This window comes from Rhinoderma darwinii, chromosome 6 (genome assembly GCF_050947455.1).
Source record: "Rhinoderma darwinii isolate aRhiDar2 chromosome 6, aRhiDar2.hap1, whole genome shotgun sequence".
In the NCBI taxonomy this organism is placed as follows: domain Eukaryota; kingdom Metazoa; phylum Chordata; class Amphibia; order Anura; family Rhinodermatidae; genus Rhinoderma; species Rhinoderma darwinii.
The window spans coordinates 72,515,830-72,531,645 of NC_134692.1; the positions used below are offsets into that span (position 1 = coordinate 72,515,830).

Here is a 15,816-nt window from a genome sequence, read left to right on the forward strand (position 1 = left end):
CTGTGCGGTCACTTACTCACACACTAACTTTACCAAAGTGTCTTGAGAGTGAATGGACATAGCCTCCGGCCAGGATGCGAGGTCTATTCACACCCCCGACACTTCGGTAAAGTTACTGTGGGACTTACTCACAGCACGGCGAGATCACACACTGCGGTCATTCATGTCCATCTGTGCTCACAGCACAGCGTGATCTCACGAGATCACGCTGTGCTGTGTGATTAAGTCCCACAGAAACTTCACCAAAGTGTCGGGAGTGTGAATAGACATCGCATCCTGGCTGGAGGTGATGTCTATTCACTCTCAAGACACTTCGGTAAAGTTAGTGTGGGAGTATGTGACCACACAGTGTGATCTCACGAGATCATACTGTGCAGTGAAAGAAGCTGGGCTGGAATGAAGAGAAGTGTATGACGCGGATTGGTCAGCGCCATACACTTGTCTTTACAACGCCCACTTGGTCAAAAGTTTAAAAAAAAACAAAAAACTGTTGGGCATTAGGAAACTAATTAGCATAAAACTAAAATTGTCCATAACTTGCTCAAAAATTATCGTTTTTCAAAATAAAAACCACTTCTCAACATGACAGCGCCGATCAGATTATGTAGGAGATACGGCACTCAATCTGGTGACAGAGCCTCTTTAAATAGCGGATTACAGGACACCTAGTGGCAGTAACTTCACACAGAATTTGCATGGATAAAAACTAAATTTTAACAGTAAGTAAATTACAAAGTTGATGTATGTCAGATATACTATTAGATTAGCATAAATAGATTGAAAGGTTAGTGTCCATTGAAGAGTTCAGGGAAATACAGTAACAAAAAGAATGCTGGAGTCTGTAACCATGAGCATTCTGCATTAGTACGGTTCAATAAGGGATTTATGAACACGGTCTGGTCTTAATTAGAAAACATTTATATGATGCCACAACAGTGAACTTACCTAAACAGTTTTTTATTTTTGAAATAATAGACGAGGAGGCATAGTCCTTTCACTGTAACAATGTAGTTGCCCTTAAAAAGAAAATGACACACTGTCAACATGCTGCAACATTTTAGTTTGCAACTTTCACAGACATCTAAAAAAAATTCTCAAGACAGTAGTGGATTACATACCACATTAAATGGGTTGTCCAGCATGTAAAAAAAAAAAAAAAGTTCTGCAGCATGTGTGTAAACAAAACGGCTCATGCTCACCTGTTAGGGCCAATTCACATCAGCGTCTGGTTCCGTTTGTCTGACGGAATAGATACACGGAAACTATAGCTTCCATCTGTATTAGCACTAATTTCAATGGTAACGCTTCATTGTCAGTTGGTTTCCATTTGGTTCCATAAAGTTTCGGATTTGTTTTTTTAAACAGAAATAGTGTAGTCGACTACGCTATTGCTGCAGTGGCAAAAAAAATGGAAACTTCACAAACAAAAACGGAAACCAACTAAAACAGAAGCATTCCCATTGAAATCAATGGTAATGCAAACGGAAGCTATAGTTTCCGTTTCTGTTCCTCTGATGGAATAGATGAACGGAAACCCCAAGATGCGGATGTGAACAGGACCTTAAAGAGAACCTTTCACCTCCCCATACATGGGCAGCTGAGTGCAGCATGTAATGGGGAGGGCTGCACAAACCCTGGGGCACTTTACATTTTTTTTCTACCTCCCTCCATTATTTAGATATTGGTGCTGTTATATTTGGAGCCCGATATTTAAATAACCCCCTGAATTGTCAACGGGCCATGTACAGGCAAGGGGGCGTGTTACTATGGCTGTGACACTGTCCAATCAGATATGGACAGTGTTACAGCAAGAGCGAGAGTGTCCGCTCGCACTCTTCATCTTTCAAGATTAGTCTTCTGCCGAACTGGCAAGGGGGCATTTCACTGCTACGGACAGTGTAAGAGCTGGGGAGTGCTTGCACTGTCCGTAGCAGATACGCCCCCTTGCCAGTTCGGCAGACAATACAAGACTGATCTCTCGCAAAAGCTGAAGAGATGAGCGCGCATGCCCCCTTGCCAGTTCGGCAAAAGACTAATCTTGAAAGCTGAAGAGTGAGTGGGAGAGCGTGTGCGCGTACGTACGTACGTACGTACGTACGTACGTTCGTGCGTGCACTCTCCTCGCTCTTGCTGTAACATTGTTCATATCGGATAGGACAGTGTCACAGCCATAGTAACACGCTCCCTTGCCAGTACACGCCCCTTTGACAGTTCAGGGGGTTATTTAAATATCGGTGCAGCCCTCCCCATTACATGCTGCACATGTATGGGGAGGTGAAAGGTTCTCTTTAAATCTCTGCTGCTTCAGCACCGATTGTCCCGCTGGTCTCTGTTTACATTGCAGTAGCGATAATGTGTTATAAACTCATTGCTTAGGCCATATAGCTCTGAAACTGAGCCACATGTAAGAAACATAACACGTTAAAAGGAAAGATAAATTTGTATAGCAAAATAAGGGTGCCGAGCTGGTTTCCACTTTGATAAACATAAAATGATTCCTAGAGGAAAATCACAGTATTTTGAACTTTTGCTCCATTTGTGGCGTTCCTCAGATTCTTCGTATGTGTTCCCAACAATCAAAAAAGCCTTTTTTTTTTACCAAAAAAATTGCTTCTTTTGCTTTGCCATTTTAAGGACTTATGACAGTCGTGTCCAAAAGTATCAGGATAGACAATTTTCATACTTTGCCCTCTGTACACCACCTCAATGGCTTTGAAGCAAAGCAATGAAGATATAATTGAAGTGTAGAGTTTCAGTTTTAATTCAAGGGGTTTAAAAGGTAACTAGACTATTTATAAACTTTTGACATGTCAGAAGTTTTGACCAGTGGGGGGTCCAAGCACTGAGCAACAGAAGGACCCGTGTTAGGGCTAACCTGAGCAGTTCTACCGCTTTGGTACAGCAATCTTGGGGTTCCCAGTGCTCAGACCTCCACCGATCAAAACTTCTGACATGTCACTATAGGTCGAGTTTAAAAAAAAAAAAAAAAAAAGAAGATTAGGTACACTTTAAAATTACAGAATTTTCTTATCAAACTGCTGGTTCACTCTTCAGTGATGCTTCAAAACGCATAATATTTTGTATACAAGAGACCAGATACAGGTTTCTGAAATAAAGTGTGTTTTTATTAAGCATTTTATACACTTGCATATGGGAAGAATATTAGTTTCTAGTCACTCGAGGCTAAGCAGCATGGTTTAAAGTAGGGATTCTCTAAAACAAAACACGGAAAATGTAGGGGAAAAAAAAAAGTAGGTACTGTAATAGGTCAAGTTTTTTTTAAAATCTTGTTATCCTTTAACTCTTTAAAATTTAGGCATACATCGATATTTGAGCACGATTTTACAGCTTATGTATATAAATACATTACTCATTTTACTGGTGCAGTTACACTGTCTGTAATGACCTAGCACTAATAAACACGGTCATGGCTGGGGGTATCTGGGGCCTTGAGTGCCAGACCAAAAATTTGCCCTTTTCGAACACTGACAAATTCTATTTTTCCTTCTCCCTAAAAAATGTACTTCCTTTTTATTTTTTGGGTGGAACGTATGGGGCTTTATTATTAAAAATTGTAGCGGATATTTAATTTTGCGAGTCATGTAGTAAATATTGGCAGACACAGGAATTTATTTTTCTCCATTGTATAACGATGTTAAATATGTATATATTTTGTAATGTATGAGGTCAAATTTGCGAACAAATTTTAGTTTTACAACTATCTCCTCCCCACTCAGGTCTGACGGTAACTAAACAGTTCTGCCGATTGCTATTTGACTAATCGGTTGACAAATAAAGACAGTTTTCAGATTTCAGGCATGAGGCAGCAGAATTGTGAATGCAACATGTTGTTACATAGCAAAAAATGCAACATTGACGCACCTAGGTTTTAGACAACAGAAAATAGGAAAAAAGTCATATTTTACTACTTTTACAAAGCAAAAACTATTTGTTAAAAAAAATAATTTGTTCTGTTTCACCACATTATGAGAGGCATTTTATGGTAAATACGAATGTTTTTATCACTCTTTATTTCATCTTTTTTTTATTTTTACATTGTGCTTGGGGAAAAATGGGAAAAGGTTTTGGTTTTTTTTTAAACTTTTAATATTTTTGTACACTCCTGAAAACGTTATTTTATTTTTTTTTGTTTTTTTTTTTACACATTTTATTAGTTCCCCTAGGGGACTTGAACCAGCGATTATTAGATCACTGGTACAATACACTGCAATACATGAGTTACGAAAACAGCGTAACTCGCTGAGCTACGTTGTTTCCGTAACTCCCATAGAAGTGAATGGCAGTTACAGAAGCAGAGCAGCATGCTATGCGGTTTCCGTAACTAATATTCAGTTCTATGGGAGTTCCTGGAAACCGCGTAGCTCAGCGAGTTATGCCGTTTCCGTAACTCGACCATGTACACTGTATTCAGGGCTACCGAGTTCCGGAAACAGCGTAGCTCGCGGTGCTACGCTGTTAATGTAACGCTCATTCACTTCTATGGGAGTTACAGAAGAAGAGTAGCTCAGCGAGCGGTTTCCGTAACTCCCGACCACCTTACCAGGAAGTAGCCGGGAGACAGCGGAGCGAGTAAGTTAGAACAGGGTTTAGGGGGCCCTGTTCAAGAGATAAGTGGGACCTGCATCTGACATTTATGGGAAGACCCGTTTTAAATGTAGCGGTCGCTATTGACCGCGGCATTTAACTAAACGGCCAGGAACAGCGCCATTGCTGTTCCTGGCCATTAAAGCAGCGTGTCAGCTATAAAACAAAGCTGGCGCCTGCAGTGTATGGAGCGGACTCCGAGCGTGAGTCCGCTCCAAACATCATCCCTCCCCAATACATGATGTGCCGGGACATCATGTTTCGGGAAGGGGTGAAGTAAGAAGCAGTCAGGGGGCCCAGCGCTGCCGGGTCCTTTGACTGCCGACTATAAGATTCAGGGACTTTTTTAGCAAGACTTATTCTTGACAAAAACGGTGTCTTATAGTCTGAAAAATAGAGTAAAAGGTTCTTGCTTGAAAGTGCAGTAATAGAATAGGCGAGTCCTTACAATGATTAGATGCAGGTATAAAACTCCCTTGACTCTCACTTTATGTATACTATCTGTGAGTGCTGTGTGCAGAGAGTCCAGTGTATTTCTACGAGATGCTGCTTATCACGGCTCTTCCGTCTCTTGCTTGTACGACTCAATGCATGTCCTATTTTGCGGACCACGTCACCCATTGAAGTCAATGGGTGCATGAAAAACACACAGCACATGGATGACATCTGTGTGCTGTCCGTGTTTTTCACGCACCAATTGCTAGAGGAATAAGAAAAAAAATAAACAGGAAAACTGACGCCTCACAGAAAGCACAGATTCCACATGGAACGGAAATGCATGACATACGGTCCGTTTTTTGCGGATGCAAAAGGGACATGCTCGTCTGAATCAGGCCTAAGAGTTGACAGAAATCTATCACTAGCAGGAAGCGGGGAAATCAGCGTGTAGCACATTCACAGAATACAATGAGACTGAAGTGTTAGGGGACAGCAGTTCTATATCACTGATCGATCACTTGCTGCACTTACATAGGACTCAGAGCAGAGCAAGTGCAGTGTGATGAGACTCTGCTGCATCTGCAAAGCCAGAAGTATCATGGGAACCATATCAGAGGGGGAGGAAGGAACCAAGATGAAGAGCCCCTTCATTATTCTTTAATAGCCTAGGCCAGGAGTCTCAAACACACAGCCCCTGAGGCAGTCATCTGCAGCCTGAAGGGCATTGTATCTCCCTCAGGAGAGGAGAGAGCAGGCCGAAGAGAGAGGATAGCGCTCTGCTCCGGGACTCCAGCTGGGGTTGCCCATGACATCACTGTCCATATATGGACAGTGATGTCAGGAGCAGAGCTGGAGTCCCAGGCAGAGCACTAGTAGAGCTATGCCCGGGACTCTGGCCCTGGGGTTGCCCCCGACATCACGGTCCATATAGGCAGCCACTGAGGAAGCACATCACCACGGAACACGCGTTGGGGTATACATTGGCTGTGTGAGACCATTCTATTGCGGAGATGGGTGAAGAAAATTCCTGAATAACCCATATAACTATTGTGCACAGGCACGCTCTAATCTCAGTAACTCGTATAGAGGAATATAATTCATACTTCGTCATTTTGAGGTTATCTTTGAACCATGTGTAACTGTATACAGCCATCCATACTTTACATGACTATTATAGAGAAATAATTTTCTGACCGAGCATTTATGGTCCTTTTCCTCACCACGTATTAATACATAGTCTTGTTGACCTTGATGTATTACATATTTTTAGTATGGTTAGTCTTATATGCACAATAAAAATGTTAGATTTTATATACATGTAGCTACATACTCTTTTCTTCTTTGGTATATTTAAAGTATCTATGGAGTTACCTGCTAGTTAATTATGGGAGGGTGTTTCTTTTAAACACAGCCTAGCCCTGAATAGAAATGTTTTTGGAGTTTGCATATTGACATATATGGACAACCCTAGAGCTTCCCTAGAGTCCCGGAGCAGAGCGTATACTAGTACACTGCTCTGGGTTTGCCCCTGACATCACATTCCTGGGAGGGGGGCAGGGAGACGACGACATCACGTGCGTGCGTGTTCTGAGCATTATGCCGCCATCCCGCTTTAAATGAACTCAGTCTCATGCGTAATACGCATTAGGCATTATTCATACGAACGTGTCAGTTTTGCGCGCGTAAAAACAATGCAGAGATTTTTCCTGCGTTGCAGTTTTGTGTAAGGTGCACATCTGCGGCTGTCACACGTTTTTGATGTCTGCAAAAAAAGCTGAAGGAGGTATTTTATTTTTCCCTCATAATTTCTTTAGCAAAACACGGACAGCATGCGGATGACGTCCGTGTGCTGTCAGTTTTTTTTCATGCACCCATTGACTTCAATGGGTGCCCGATGCGAAAAAAACGCAGAATAGGACATGCAGTGAGTTTCACGCAGCGGACACACGCCGCGTAAAAAAAAACCCCCGAATGTCTGAATGGATCCATTGAATTGCATAGGTCCGTGTGACATCCGTTGTTTTAACGCACGTAACACAGAAGTAAAATACGCTCGTATTAAATCTGGACTCCTTTTCAATTCCATGTATTTTTGAGTTTTTTTTTTATTTTCTAAATTGTAGATTCATATTGAAGACATGAAAACTTTTAAAGGAACACATATGGAATTAAGTAGTACAAAGAAAAAAGCATTAACCCCTTAACGACCGGCGTATAGTGTTTTTACGTTGGCCATTCAGGGTAGTTCTTCTGAAGCGACCAGTTTCCACGTCGGCACTTCAGAAGAACTTTTGCCGAATCGTGCTGGGTACTGCTGAAGCCCAGACTGTTAGTAACAGCCTCGGGTTTCAGGGCAACGATCGACGAACCACTAGCAATGGTCTCCGATCAGATTTAACCCCTCAGATGTGGTGCTGAATAGAAGGCGCCGCATCTGAGTGATTTTAGAGGGAAGGGGCTCCCTCTCATCCCACTGGCATCCCCATGTGCATCGCGGGGTGCCGATGGGTTCTATGGCAGCCTGGGGGCCTAACAAAGGCCCCCAGGTCTGCCTTTAGTAATTGCCTGTTAGACCATGCCAGAGGCATGATCTAACAGGTGCCTGTCAGTTTTACACTGACCGGCAATAATACACTGCAATACCGAAGTATTGCAGTGTATTATAATAGCGATCAGAAGTCTGCACAGTAAAGTCCCCCAGTGTGACTAAAAATAAAATAAAATAAAAAGTTAAATAAAGTTTGAAATAAATAAATGTCCAAAGTAAAAAAAGAAAATAAAAAAAATGTTCCCCTTACAAAATACTTTATGAAAAAAAGTAACTCATATTTGGTATCGCCACGCCCGTAACGAACCCAACTATAAAATGATTGCATTATTTAACCCGCACGGTGAACGCCATAAAAATATAATAAAAAACAACGCCAGAATTGCCGTTTTCTGTTCATCCTGCCTTCAAAATAATTTGATAAAAAGTGATCAAACAGTCGCATCTACTCCAAAATGGTACCAATACAAACTACAAGTCGTCCCGCAAAAAAAAAAAAAAAGCCCTCGTACAGCTGCATCGGTCAAAAAAAAAAAAGAAGTTATGGCTCTTAAAATATGGTGACACAAAAGCAAGTAGTTTTGAAAAAAAAAAATTGTTTTTACTGTGTAAAGGTAGGAAAACAAACAAATCCATATAAATTTGGTATTGCCACAATTGTAACGCTGAATAAAGTTACTATGTTATTTATACCACATGGTAAACGGCGTAAAATTAAGACGCAAAACAAATGGCGAAATTTCAGGTTTTTTTCCAGTACCCCCTAAAAGTTAAATAAATTATATGTACCCCAGAATGGTGCTATTATAAAATACAACTTGTCCCGCAAAAAAAGTGTCATTATGTCGACGCAAAAATAAAAAAGTTATAGCTCTTTGAATGAGACGATGGAAAAACTTAAGTTGCTTAGTCATTAAGGTTTAAAGTACCTTCAGTATTAAGGGGTTACACCAGAATGTTTTTTATTTTAGGTTCAAGGTAGCCCCTTTTTGAATTAATGACTGCAGACTCTTGGAATTCTCTCAATCATCTTCATGAGATAGTCACCTGGGATGGTTTATAATTAACAGTTATGCCTTGTCAAGAGTTAATTAGTTGAATTTCTTGCCTTTATAATGTGTTTGAGACCATCAGTTGTGTTGTGCAGGGGTCGGATTGGTACACACTTCCATACAGTGTTTAGGCCGATTCAACTGTTGTAATCCACAATATGGAGAAACCACTCAAAGTAAAGAGAAACGACAGTCCATTATTACTTTTAGACATGGTAAGTCAATACGGAAAATTTCAAGAACTTTGAAGGTATCCTCAAGTGTAGTCATGAAAACCATCAAACACTACGATGAAGCTGGCTCTCATGAGGACCGCACCAGGAAAGGAACACCAGTGGATAAATTCGTTAAGATTTACCCGCCTCAGAAATCGCAAATTAACACCAGCTCAGATTAGAGCCCACATAAATGCTTCATAGAGTACCAGACACATCTCAACATCAACTGTTCAGAGGAAACTGCGAGAATCAGGCCTTTATGGTCGAATGGCTGCAAAGAAGCCACTACTGAGGAACAACAACTAGAAGAGAATTGCTTGGGTCAAGAAACACAAGACAGACATTAGACCAGTGGAAATCTGTACTTTGGTCTGATGAGTCAAAATTTGAGCATTTTGGCTACAACCACCATGTCTTTGTGAGATGCAGAAAAAGTGAGCGGATGGTTTACACATGTGTGGTTCCCACTGAGAAACATGGAGGTGTGATGGTGCTTTGCGGGTGATTTATTCAAAATTCAAGGAACACTTAACCAGCATGACTACCACAGCATTCAGCAACGACTTGCCGTCCCACCTGGTTTGCGCTTAGTGGGACGATCATTCGCCAAAGGTCTATTTGACGAAGGAGAGTGATGGAGTGCTGCCTGACATAACCTCCACAATCACCCGATTGAGATAGTTTGGGATGAGTTAAACCGCAGAGTGAAGGAAAAGCAGCCAACCAGTTCTCAGCACCTCTAGGAACTCCTTCAAGACGGTTGGAAAACCATTCTATGTGACTACCAAGTCATTATAGCAAAAAAGGGCTACTTTGAAGAATCTAAAATATAAAAAACATTCTAGATTAAACAATTTTTTTTTTAATAAACCGGTCAGTCAGTGAGTTTGGTGTAACTTTATAATTAGTCTTTATTAAAAATTCATTTTACATTTTGAGATACAGCTGCTATGTATTCTCTATATAGAGCAGCTGTATCATTCGCTATTACCTGAATCCATCAGTCCAGCAGAACTGATCGGTTCAGTTTCAGCGAGTCCGGCGTGATCCGCCTGACATCTAAGTTATGAATTATTCCGCAGAAGTTATGGGAGCAGGCTTTAGCGCTAGATACAGCTGCTCTGTATAGAGAATACACAGCAGCTGGATCTCAAGAAGTAACACAAATTTTTAATAAAAACTGATTATAAAGTTACAAAACGCACTGACTGACAGGTTTATTAAAAATATATATATATATATATATATATATATATATATATATAAAAATATATAAATACCCTACAAAGGTTTACATAGCCTTTAATTCCATATGTGTTCCAAAGTTATGTCTTCAAAATGATTAGACTATGTAGAAAATTTAAACTTTTTTTTTTTTTCAAAACACGGAATGAAAAGGTGTCCAAACTTTTGGCTGGTACTGTAAATGGGTAAACTGTATAGATGTGTATAAAACAAATGAATTCAGTACATGGGACCCCTGGTTGCATTGGTGGGGGTCCCAGAACACAAATCTCAACCAATGGCAGATTGCAAAATTGCCTTGTAAAGGCTTGTAAGGGAAAAGAAGAAACATGTACAAAGATTATAGATCCACATGTCCAACATAGCAGGATATTAACCCTTTGGGTATGTTCACACGGCCTATTTTTGGCTGTTTTCGGGGCCGTATACGGCCGAAAAATCGGAAGCAGAACGCCTCCAAACATCTGCCCACTGATTTCAATGTGAAAAAAGTCACTCTGTTCTGACGAGCCGTTTTTTTACGTGGACGTTTTTGCAGGTCACTTCTTGGGATGTTTTTGGAGCCGTGTTTCATAGACTATTGAAAACCGCTCCAAAAACGGCCACGAAGAGGCTCTCAAATGTGTGCTTAGGGGGGTCCTCATCAAGCATGGGGCTCACCTTAAGGAGGGAGAGGGGGGCGAAGCTGGAGGCGCTCCTAGTTCAGTTGCAGTCTTTAGAATCCCAGCATAAGCAGACGTTGCAAGAACTTACACTTCGGGAACTGACTAGGACACGGCATGATATTAAACTTCTGCAGGACAGGAATAGTGCTCGGCTCCATCAGGTGTGTTCCCGCTATTATTATGAGTGGGGTAATAAGGCGGGGAGGGCGTTGGTGAGAGCGATGCGTGAGCGGGGGCGACTTCCTTTATACCCTCTGTACGAACTGCGGCGGGGGAGCTGGCGTTTAAGATGGAGGGAGCATCGGCCTTTTGTGTACTATTCTTCGCTTTATAACCTGCCTTCTCCTACTTTGGGTAATGTTCCTCCCGAGCCGCTTCCCTCTCTATCGGAGTATATTAGGGACACGGCGTTGCCTCGGTTGTCTCCAGATGAGGCTCTAGTGAATGGTAAATCCAGACCCAGAGAGGAGTTACTGCAGGTTAAAGCCTTACCAGCCGGGAAGAGTCCGGGGCCAGATGGGTACACGGCGGGTTTCTACAAGTCACTAGCAGAGGAGTTGGTACCGTCGTTGCAGGAGATGTTTAATTCCATATCGGACCAGGCGAGGTTTCCACGATTCATTTTTGCAGGCACATATTACGGTCATCCCAAAAGAGGGTAGGGATCCGCAACATTGTGCGAGCTATAGACCAATCTCTCTCATCAACACGGATGCTAAGATGTATGCGACGTTGATAGCGAATAGACTGGCCGGGTTCCTGTGGTCACTGATTCACCCGGATCAAGTGGTTTTGTCCCAAGGCGCGAAGCCAGAGGTAATATGCTTAAGACCATTCCCAATTTAGGATTGGGAATGGTACTTGACAGGGCTGCCCACTTTCACCTCTGTTATTTGCAGTGGTGATGGAACATCTTTTGGTAGCGGTGAGGAAAAATAATGACATAAGGGGTGTTCAGGTAAGGGATATGCACTTTAAGGTATCTGCATTCGCTGATGACTTATTTTATATTACACAACCACACCTATCATTGCCTCCTCTGATGAAATCCATTATGATGTATAGCTATTTTAGTAATTAGAAGATGAATATCTCTAAGAGCGAGGCCATGAACATTTCCTTACCGGCGTCTGAAGCTCATCAGGTGCGTAGAAATTATTCTCTCATGGAAGACAGGCTCGCTGAAATATTTAGGGGTGCAGATACCTGTGGCTCTTGCGGATTTCTACTCTCTCAATTTCCTGCCTATTCTCCAAACTCTTAGAGCTGACTTGGCCAAGTGGGAAGCCAAGGATTTTTCTTGGCTGGGCAGAATAAGTGCTGTAAAGATGAATGTCCTGCCTCGTTTGATGTATCTTTTTCAGACGGTTCCGTGTACTGACCAGGGCTTTTTTTCTTCAGTTAAATAAAAGCACTGGCCAGGTTTATTTGGCGAGGTAGACCGCAGAGTATCGCAAAAGCTACCCTTTTCAAGAGAAAGCGTAGTGGGGGACTAGGATTGCCTGACTGTCTGGCCTATTACTTTGCGGTGGTGAGTGTTCGAGTATTGGACTGGTTCCAGAAGGCGAACTCTAAGCTGTGGGTGAGATTGGAGGACTTTTTGGCGCCGATTCCTCTTACTGCACTTCCGTGGCTCCGGTTGAGGTACTTTAAGGAGCGGGAAAACGCTCTGCTCCCTTTGGTTGCGGGACAGGTGGTACTCACATATAAACGTTTCCGTGCATTGGCAATAGTGATACCTACTGATGGTCCGTTGGTGGCGATATCACATAATGTGGATTTTCCCCCTGGGATACAGCCCACCTTTTTGGCCTATACATCCAGACCGTCGCCCCTGACTTTTCGCCATGTCCTGACGAGTCGGGGTCTGAAGTCTTTTGAGGCGCTTGTCCCGGAGCTGGAGAGATCACTGGTTGGGAGATGGGACTTTGAGAATGCAACACTTCTACACTGCTAATAAGACGAGGCTGTCTTTGCATAGGGATCTGACACCGCTGGAATAGTTATGTGTCGCTTCTTCTCCCACAGTTAGAACTATCTCCTTCATTTATAATCTTTTGCAGGACTTACGTAATGATGTGCCGCCTTCTTTTGTGAAGGGGTGGGAGAGGGAGCTTACTTCGCCCCCGTCGCCGGCTGACTGGTCGAAAGGTTTGCCCTGTGCCATAGATTCTCTATCTCTTGTAAGGCCCAGGAAACGAATTACAAAATATTGGCAAGGTGGTATAGGGTTCCAGCATTGCTTCACTCCTTTTATCCGGCGGTACCTGATGAATGTTGGCGTTGTAGCAGGGCCGGTGGAACTGTGTCACACATCTGGTGGGGATGCCCGTTAATCAATACATTCTGATCTACCGTAGTGGACCTGATACAGAAAATCACGGGTCAGGTGCTTCCCAATACCCCAGAGGTGTTGCTACTCTCCATGATCCCTGGAGCAGTTAAAAGATACACGAAAACCCGGATTAGTTTCCTGTTGATCGCCGCACGCACGGTTATTCCACGTTTATGGAAGACCAGTAGCGTGCCAACCATTACTGAATGGTTCCAGGAGATGCTGCATCTGCAGAGAATGGAAGAGGCTTCACAGGCCCATCACATGAACCCAGGGTCGGTGGGGATGGTCTGGCAGGGATGGAGGGAGGGAGTTCTGTGAGTCGGAGGATTATTTACTTTATGCATAGGTCCCAGGGTGTGTGTAGGGTGGGGAGGAAAATCGGCTTGGTCTGACCTGGTAGCTGGTGTGTAGGCAGAACCAGAAAACCCAGTTATTTTCTCCTCTCTCCGATGCGAAGTGTGGAAATCAGTTCATTATGATGTGTAGTTGTTCTGATGCCGATTGTCGTGGTGCCCACTGTCCTGGATGCACTATCAGTATTGCTTATGGTGTATTGCTATGTATTCCTGATATCCATGTATTTTGTCTATCATATTTTCTCTTCTGCTGGAACAGAAGACTGTGGTGCATTGTGTTTGGAAGTGTTATACGCATAATATCTTTATTTTGTTCTCTTTTTTTATCCATGGCTATACATGTATGATGGACGCGTATATATTCTGTTTTGAATTAAACATTTTCTGATGGAAAACTAAAAATAAATAAAAGAATGTTTAAAAAAAAAAATTAAAAAAAAACCCACGAAAAACGCTGTGAAAATCGTGAGTGGCATAAAAAAAACACGTCTGAAAATCAGGAGCCGGTTTCCCCTGAAAACAGCTCCGTATTTTGAGACGTTTTTGAGTTTGTGTAAACATACCCTTTCCCGCTTTGGACCTTCCTGACAGAGCCTCATTTTTCAAATCTGACGTTTCACTTTGTGGTAATAACTTTAAAATGCTTTTACCTATCCAAGCGATTCGGAGAATGTTTTCTGGTGACACATTGGACTTTATGTTACTGGCAAAATTTGCTTGATACATTCAGTATTTAATTGTGAAAAACTAAAATTTAGCGAAAAATTGAACAAATTTGTGTTTTTCTAAATTTAAATGTATCTCCTTTCAGTCATGCAGTTATACCACACAAAATTATTGCTAATTAACATCCCCTACTATAGATTGGCATCGTTTTTTTGAACATCCTCTTATTTTTCTAGGACAAGCCGAAGCTTAGAACTTTAGCAACAATTACTCACATTTTCAAGAAAATTTCAAAAGGCTATTTTTACAGGGGCCAGTTCAGTTGTGAAGTTGCTTTGAGGGCCTTATATATTAGAAACCCCCAACAAGTCCCCCATTTGAACCCCTTCAGAACATTTGACGTATGGCTATGTCATAGGCGGGTAGGGGAAGTATGCAGCAGGCTCACGGGCTGAGACCGCGCCATACAAGGCAGGTGTCGGGTGTATGTTGCAGTCAACACGTCACAGTAACGAGCGCAATCCTGCTCGTTTAACCCGTTAAATGCTGCAGTCAATAGCGACCGCGGCATTTAAGTCGTTAGAAAGAGGGGGCGACCCCCTCTAGCAGCTCATCGCGCCCTCAGTTCTGCCATCTTTGTGCTCCTATTAAGCCCTGCGTCTGGCAGGTCCTAAAAGAAGCCTTTCGTAAAGACGATATATTGCAATACATTAGTATTGCAGCATATAATGCAAGCGAGCAAACGATCGCTGGTTGAAGTCCACTAGTGGGACTAATAAAAAAAAAAAGTTGTTTTTTTAATGTAAAAATAAAAGTTAAAAAAAAAAAAACCCTTTCCCATTATTCCCCTAGAGCAAAAAAAATGTAAACACCACAATCACTACTTTTTGGTCACCTCGTCTCCCACAAAACATGGAATAAAAAGGTCATCAAATCCTCGTATGCACCCCAAAATGGTAGCGTTAAATACTAGAGCTTATCCCGCAAAAAATAAGCCCTCATACCACTTAATCGTCGGGAAAAAAAAAAAATTATGGCTTTCAGAATTTGGAAGAATAAAATAAATTTTAGTTTCTACACTAAGTTTTTCCCTTGTAAAAGTAGTAAAAACAGAAAAAAATAAATAAATATATATATATATATATATATATATATATATTTGGTATCGCCATAAATCGTATTGACCCACACAATAAAGTTAACGTTTTAATTGCACAGTGAATACCGTAAAAACAAAGCGCAAAAAACTATGGCAGAATCTGAGTTTTTTTTATTTTCTACCCAACAAATAATTTTTTCCCTATTACATTATATGGCACAATAAATGGCTTTTGGAAAGTGGGGAGGAAAAAACGAAAAAAAATCATAAAGTGGCTTAGGACGGGAAAGTATTCAAAACATAGTTTAGGAAGTTTCTTAACCCTTTAGACATTTCACAGGAATTAAAGCAAAGTAGAGGTGAAATGTACAAATTTCATTTATTTTTGCAGAAATTAATTTTTAATCCGTTTTCTTCTTAACACCGAAGGTTTTTACCAGAGAAATTCAAATCAATATTTATTGCCCAGGTTCTGCAGTTTTAGGAAATATCCCACATGTGGCCCTAGTGTTCTAGTGTACTGAAACAGGCCTCCGAAGCAAAAGGAGCACCCAGAGGATTTTAGGCCTCCTTTATATTAGAATAT

General features: G+C 41.7%; 1 protein-coding gene across 1 annotated transcript in view; it reads right to left on the reverse strand.

Moving 5' to 3' along the window:
• The window catches only part of WDR75 (WD repeat domain 75), a 116,442-nt gene that overhangs the window by 82,983 nt on the left and 17,643 nt on the right, over positions 1–15,816 (reverse strand). The window contains exon 6 of the mRNA XM_075831275.1: positions 946–1,016. Within this exon, the coding sequence (XP_075687390.1) occupies positions 946–1,016 (71 nt within the window). The remainder of the gene's footprint in view (positions 1–945; positions 1,017–15,816) is intronic.